General features: G+C 36.8%; 1 protein-coding gene across 4 annotated transcripts in view; it reads left to right on the top strand.

Moving 5' to 3' along the window:
• The first annotated feature begins 3,529 nt into the window (after nt 1–3,529).
• LOC134671344 (transmembrane protein 151B-like) overlaps nt 3,530–7,855 on the top strand; it is a 48,251-nt gene continuing 43,925 nt past the window's right edge. For all 4 annotated transcript variants that reach the window (XM_063529173.1, XM_063529172.1, XM_063529171.1 and 1 more), the window contains exon 1: nt 3,530–3,884. In XM_063529173.1, coding sequence (XP_063385243.1) covers nt 3,834–3,884 — 51 coding nt within the window. In that variant the 5' untranslated portion in view covers nt 3,530–3,833. The remainder of the gene's footprint in view (nt 3,885–7,855) is intronic.

The following is a 7,855-nucleotide window of genomic DNA, read 5'->3' as shown; positions in this document are numbered from 1 at the left end:
AAATACAGATAACATAAAACTATTTAAGAAACGTCTGTTTACATTCTTATCAAACAAAGCGTATTACTCCATTGACGAATATAAAAGAGACAATAATTTAATTTAATGCAATATTTATTTAATGTTTAGAGTAAGGTAACTTATGCATGCAGTTTATTGTTAAACTTACCAACGCAAATAAATTTGTATACCCAATGCTGGTAAGACATAGTGATACTAAGTAATTAATTGTAACACCTATGTACCTATGTTTAACAAATAAAAATATTGATTGATTGATTGATTGATTGATTGAAAACGTTGGAAACGGTACTAGTAGAAGAAAAACAAAACAAAAAAGATGTAGGCGTTAATCGACATTTTCTTTCGCAGCCGAGGGACTTCCGGCTGCAAAGCGGCGTCCACCATGTTACACCACTCGTGTCTATAATACACTTTAGGTGTATTGGCACATAGAACCATTGTGAAGTTAGATCAAGAAAAGTCTGCAGCGATTTTGATAGCCCACACAGTGCAAGTGTTAGTTTAAAGGTCAAACTTCTAGGAAATTAGGTATGACGTATACTAGTAAATAACATTGCAGTGCGTTGGCTACTAAAATCGCTGCAGACTTTTTTTGGTCTAACTCTAAAAAATATTTTATAGGAAATCTATGTGTAAGAGCCTAAGCGCCTTCTGATAGATGGTTTATATTGATACGAAAAGTTGAACACCCGCATCTTATCTGAGATAGGATTTAACGGACATTTTCCCCGTTAGATAGATTTTAGATTGAGTCTGTATCCAAATAGCGAGCGATAGGATCAGAATATTAAATATTTATTTGTATGATGATACAGATATTTGTTCCTGAGTCATGGGTGTTTTCTATGTATTTAAGTATTTGTATATTATATTTATCGTTGTCTGAGTACCCACAACACAAGCCTTCTTGAGCTTACTGTGGGACTTAGTCAATCTGTGTAAGTATATCCTATAATATTTATTTATTTTATTTATTTATTTTATTATAACAATATTATCACAATTCGCGCAATATAAATAAAACTAAACAAAATTTCTCAACACATCAAAAAGTTTACGTCTGTTCATTATGGTCATGTTACGGACGGATGTTACGGTTTTTGGTGACCATTAAGTAAATAGTGTTCGCACTTTTTGCGCAAAAACAGGCGATGATAAATTTTATGAATGTGTAAACTATGATAAAGTTAATGTGTTATGATATGACACTGATGACTTAACAGATTTCATAGAACTAGTCCCTTGGTTTACGGGTTAATCGTTAAAAATCTTACAATATTACAGTTACTTACGTCTGTTTTCGGGCAATTCGTGGCCCGATTGTTTTAATTAACGCTCCGCGCTCAATAACAGATGTTTTGCCGCCCTAGGCCCCAAACAACGTTTCTGATAAACCTTTACTGATGACCAATTAATACTTGAATAGATTTCTTCTATACATTCACTGCCAGCGACTCTTTAGGCGGGTTCTCTGTACGTGGGCGCTTTTCGCTACATACGGGGTTTCCTGTGTCATCAGCTACGCTCGTAGCGCGTAGCTAACACTAGCACTGAATGGGTTAAACGGTTACACTTGCAGTACTTCAAATGAATTGATTTTACCAATATAGTTGTTCATTTTCTCAAATATCAATAATTTTATTTATTGTATTACAGTCATGTTTATAATTCATTTAGGAGTTACAAGCTAAAGAAGGTAAGCACATGACTCTTTCAGACCTATTCGGATTTCGAGATAATCACAAGATGTAGAGACGATTTAGAGATCAACTAAATCTACATTAGATATCGACTAGATGTGACTTGGATATCTGTCATAACTTGTCGAAATCGTTCAGGAGGATCTCCAGAATCGCGAAAACGTCAAATTTGACATATCTATCTTACAAATATCTTTAAATTATCCATATCGTAACTTGTTGGAGTCTAGTAGAAATCTAATTCATTTTCCGAATCGAGCCGTTTATGTGTGCATTCTATATTTTATCTTCAGACTTATTTAAAATATACCTACGTTTTTATTTATTCTCATTTATCTATCAGGTAAATATGTATAAACTACCCTTTTACAAATCTTAAGTTAATCGTACCTACAAACAATTGTTTAGATATGTAATGGTTAATTCTCTATTTGCAACAGCACTAGAGTCAGACCAAGAAAAGTCTGCAGCGGATTTGGTAGCCCAGGCAGTGCAAGTGTTATTTTAAACGTCAAACTTCTATGAAATTATGACGTATAAATAACATTTGCACTACGTGGCCTATCAAATCCGCTGCAGACTTTATTTGGTCCGACTCTACCTACTTGCCATTTTACCATTTCGTGCATGACTTTTGATGATAATTCAGCTGAGGAAACTGAAGAGTTTGCGCTATAGTCCGTTTTTTTTAGCATTAGAAAGAACTTGGCAGAAGTAAGCTTGTGGTTCCAAATCCGGCACTTTTAGCGGTAATCATTTGAAGTAAATTATATGTATTGACCATGCTACATTAGATAATTCAATAATTATTAACAATTAAAGAGCCTGACAAAAACTGCACGCTTGCTTCTGTGGAGTTCTTTCTAATGCTAAAAAAAAACGAACTATAAAAGCCGGAAATGGGCGCATATCCATGTTTTAAATATTTGTGCTTACTCTAAGCGGAACCATTACAAATATTTAAAAGCTCTAACGCAAACTATGACGATAAAATATTTATTAAATAAATGTGATGAGAGAATATTAAAATTATTGCAACTATTCAAAGATCAAACTATTATTGCATGTAACTACTATATTAACTAACTAAATGCAAACGATTCGCGACATTTTGAATGTACCGAACATAAATACTAACCAGTATTCACCGATCAATCGAGAGATCCCAGGAAGGTTATATAAATAAAACCGAGTAATATTAAAAGCCCCTCTGGCTGGTAATGAAAATGGACGTATTTTCATTATTTCCTTCCGCATTTCTGAAGGTTCTTTCCGTAACGAAGACGTTTTTTTAGGATTAAATAGATGATGCTACTAAAAATATATAGGTACACTTTTATAGTTTTTGAAATGTACTAATATTCTATATACAACTAAGATCTACTTAGAAAACCCTTATGTTGGACCAAATAAGTGTTGGATGAAATGCGAATTGAAATATCATTGGGACGAACAGCGTATTGGACGTAGGTACTGCTAACAAATCTATTCATGGCCAATATAAACCTAATAGAATTCAGAGCGCAAGTAATAAAAGAAATAACTAAAACTTGCTTGTATTACTTAAGGGCTCGACTACGTTTTATAGCTCTCAAAGCAGTCAACGGAACGCGAGCATAGTTATACAACTCACTCGGAAAATACCCCAACGTATGACACTGTAATCCATTCCCCTGACAGATATCTTCCACAATGCATGCAATGGTTCGGCCGCAGCGAGGAAACGTGGAAGCCTCCCCGTCGCCATGGTTACCAGACGCTGCAGTGCTTTCTCAGCCCGCCCTTCGTCGCAGTGTGCGTCTGTGCCCCGTCCGCGCCGCACGGATCCTTCGAAATTCCAAATTCAAATTGTCATATTCTTTTTTCGAAGTGGTATACTTTTTTAATTGTAATCAAAAAAGGTTGTCAATAACTTTTTTATGTTTTTAAAAGTGTTAGAATATTGATCGCGAACCAAGGTCCGCAGGTTGTTGGCGACACGATGTGCGAGGGTCGCGTAACTTTGGACAGAGTTTGGATGCAGTTGGTGTGGTTTCAGTGATGGAGATTTGTGTGTTGTGTTTAAGCCATGAGGAAATGCTGTTTTGGAATACGGATCGACTTTAAGACATGACGGCGCAAGACCGAGGAAATATTTTCACGGACGACGACGAGGATTTGGTATGTATTTTATAAAAAAAAAACATTTATAACACACTTCACACACGTGTCAATAAAATACAAAAAAAACCGGGCCTTTTTCAGGGTGTGAGCATAAAAGGGCACTTGAAACTTTTGTAACACGCGGATGTCTCATAGTTTGTTTAGGGGGGTGACGGAAATGGTGATCGATGGTTGTTTGTTGACTGAAAAGTTTCCAACTCGTGCGAAACGTTGGAGGCTATTTCGAGTTCCGTAATAAAAAGACACGTACACTAAAACGAAATAAATATGTATAATTGTATAGCCTTACGCCTTACCTAACATTGTTTTGATATAAGTGACAAGCCGAACGTCATGTCTGCTACATATTTAATGGGAAATGATTAGTTGATTACTTACGCTAGCTACGCCGTAGCAGACGTAGGTCGTAGAGGGAACTCAGAGGGAATGATAATTTAATGATGCGGTTTATTTTTCGGAATCAATGTTGTTTTTGATTTGATTATCATTTAAAATAAATGTCAGTAAATTCGGTTAACATCAAATCATTCATAGATTTTACTATTTTTCTACACATGTAGGTTTAGTATAACTTACTCGGTATATAGTTTTATGCCAGATGAGTCTTTACATGCAATTAATTACTTCTTTAAACAGTTAACGATCGCTTCTCGCTTTAAGTACGAAGACTAAAATTTACGCTTTGTTACTTAAAAGTTTTCCCTGTCCATTTATTTTTGGACCTGTACATGCTTGCAACCTGACTATATCTATAGGTTAACCGTTAAATTATGCACCCTTACTAGACAGGTCGCGAAACAATGGCTGGGGTGGCCATTGCAAAAGCCTAAGCATCTAAAACCAATTAGTTCCATGTCCGTAACGTCTTAAATGCAGATACTACGATTTGGTTCTGAGAGTCAGGAGTGTCAAACCGTATTCCCTAGGCGGGTGCGGAGCGGAACATGGAATCATCATCATCATCATCTCAACCATAAGACGTCCACTGCTGAACATAGGCCTCCCCCTTTTTTGGGGGGTGAATGCCATAATCGCCACGCTTGGCAGGCGGGTTGGCGATCGCAGTCGAGTACACCGAATTTGAGGGACGCTGCTGCCCGTCCACCGGTGGTCTTGGACGTGGTTTAAGGACATACCCGGGTCCGGGAACATGGAATAGTGGATAAAAATAAAAGGCATTTTGGCGTCAGTGTCGTATCGAACAGCTTATGGCTTATGTAACACGCTACGCTGTCAATAAAGACAGACAGGCGGAGCCTAGTATTAGTTATGCAAGTACACCCCGGCCAAAAGCATGGAAACAACGTAGTTTTCTTTAATATCTCATGTTATTATTGTGTATTTTAACCAAAAACGTACATTAAACACTTACAACCTCAAAAGATTAATAATATACCTACCTATATCTGACTATAATCTACTTATTACAACTTCATTTGTTGTTAGTTATTAAATATTATACTTACTGTTTAATATCGGCTTAATCTCATTAGAAATATTAAAGGGTCACACAACAGACAAATAGGACCTAGTGCTATTTTCTACAAAACGTTAATATCAAATGCTGTATTTCGTCAATAATGCATCACTTCATGAATTCAAATTGACTTAGGGCCCGAATCGGATTTTGAAATAGACATATATTAGATATTTTTTAGACATCACCAAGATACGATAACGATATGTAACCTGACATTTGCGCGATTCTGAAGATACTCTTGAACGATTTCCACAGGATATGACTTAGAGATCCAATTCACATCTAATAGCGGAAGCAGTTATAAAGTTGACCCAAAATTTTTTTATTAAGCTATGAGCTTCATCACATATGTTCCTTGAGTAATTCTAAGCATTTCAAGCCTGGGAGGCAATAAGAAATGTGTGTCTACTCGGATTTGTAATGGATTCAAACTTTCAACCCCTTTTTAACCCTGTTAGGGGATGAATTTTACAAAACGCTGAAATTACTTTTCCTGTCTTTTAATAATATCCCCAAATACAAAGATTCAAGTCCCGCGTTCGAAATTTTTTTTGATATCGATACAAACTTTCTACTCCTTTTTCACCACCTTAGGGGATGAATTTTCAAAAACGCTGAAATTAGTTTTCTTGTATTTTAATAATATATCGTTTTACGAAGTTTCAAATTCCTAGCTTAAAATAAAACTTGAACCCCATACAAACTTTCATCCCCTTTTTAACCCCCTTAGGGGTTGAATTTCTCAAAATCGCTTCTTAACTCTTGTACACTTTATAAATGTAATCTAGTGTGCAAATTTCAACTTTCTATCTTTTGTAGTTTCGGCTCCGCGTAGCAAAAATCTCCAACCAAATTTTTAACCTTTTTACGTTTTTCTTGTAAAATTACTATGAAATTGAAAAAACAAATGTCAGCAATGAATTCTACGTCTTTGGTTTATACGAAAATGATACCAAACTTGCCCTAGTACCCACCAGGATCAGAGTAGATTTTTTTTAAAGATGACGGGTGGCGGCCGTCTTTATACCCCACCCTCCCCCCCACTTCAGGCTAGAAATGCTTAGAATGACTCAAATATCAGATGTGATGAAGCTCATAGCTTAATAAAATTTTTTTGGGTCATGTATGGCAGCGTTACATAACTGACTCCAGTATAATAGATATCTTACTCCATCTAACGTAAAAGTGACATTGGTTGCCGGAATTGCGCTGCAAAAGAGAACTAGTTGATATCTAAACTATAACGTATCTAGAATGGATCTTGTGAATATCTTGAAGTTCGAATAGTTACGGCAGTTAGTTTCATTTTCATGAAGATTGGGCTTTCACTTGCATGTCCACTTGTCCAGTTATCAAAGAAGAGTACTTACATGTTGAAACAAGGGTGAATATAGCACTTCCAAAAAGGGTTGCAAGCGCAAATTAACGGCGCCGTGGGGACTGGTAGGGGAATTTTTCCGGCTGGAATTTTGCTGAACACGGACTCGTGTTAGCAAATGTTTACCTGGCGGTTTTAATTAGGAAAAGGGATTAAATTTCTTAGTATGTCGGCGTCGCACTCAACTTTATTTACATTGTGTCGTTAGAATGTGTGAAAAGTGACGCTATTTAGAATGTCGCCTGTGGATAGATGTAATGTTCGGGACTTCCTGTTCGAACGCCATCTTGCTAGTCACGCCACAGAATAAATAATAGTACCTACTAGGTACAGAAGACTAACAACCGTATTCGAACAATATGAGATACGTCAAATACTAGATATTGAAACGATATGGATTGGATATGTCAGTGTCAAACGAGTGTCAAAATACACGTTTCTTCAAACAAAAACGTCACTTTTGACACTGACATATCCAATCCATATCGTTTCAATATCTAGTATTTGACGTATCTCATTGTTCGAATACGGCTGTCACTCTCTAACAAAACGCGTCTGTTACGATCAGCACAGATATGGCCGCTAGGTGGCGATAGCGCCACGCGCGGCTTATGGCTTTCCCCAAAATTGGGGTGAAACGGATGTACTTTTAGCTACCCTGTAGCAAAGCGACGAAATCGCGGAGTGAGCCACGCCTGGTCACGCGTCGTTATTAATTCCTTTGTGTTTTGCTCATTAATATTATTTAAAGTGTAATATCGACAGCTTATTATGCAGGAAACTAATGTGGTAATGTGCAGTGAATGGAGAATTAATCTGAAAATACGTTTAACCACGATTTTGGAGTCAACGGCCGGTAGTCCACGTGCTACTTGTAAAGTCCAGCTATCGCTTTACTAGAGCTAATAAAATCACCGTACACTGTCTTGTACCTACTAACGTATAATTTTAGTCGTCGTATTTAGCTTCTAAGATAATACCCAGTGGCGGATTTGCAGTCTTTGCCGCCCTAGGCCTCGGCCCTGTAGCCGCCCCTTTCTTAGCACCTATGATATTGACTACATTTTGAGTTATTTCTTGTTATCATCAGCGAATTTTGTGTCTCAATTT

Source organism: Cydia fagiglandana, chromosome 15 (genome assembly GCF_963556715.1).
Source record: "Cydia fagiglandana chromosome 15, ilCydFagi1.1, whole genome shotgun sequence".
Lineage (NCBI taxonomy): Eukaryota > Metazoa > Arthropoda > Insecta > Lepidoptera > Tortricidae > Cydia > Cydia fagiglandana.
This window is presented reverse-complemented; position numbering and strand designations above follow the sequence as displayed.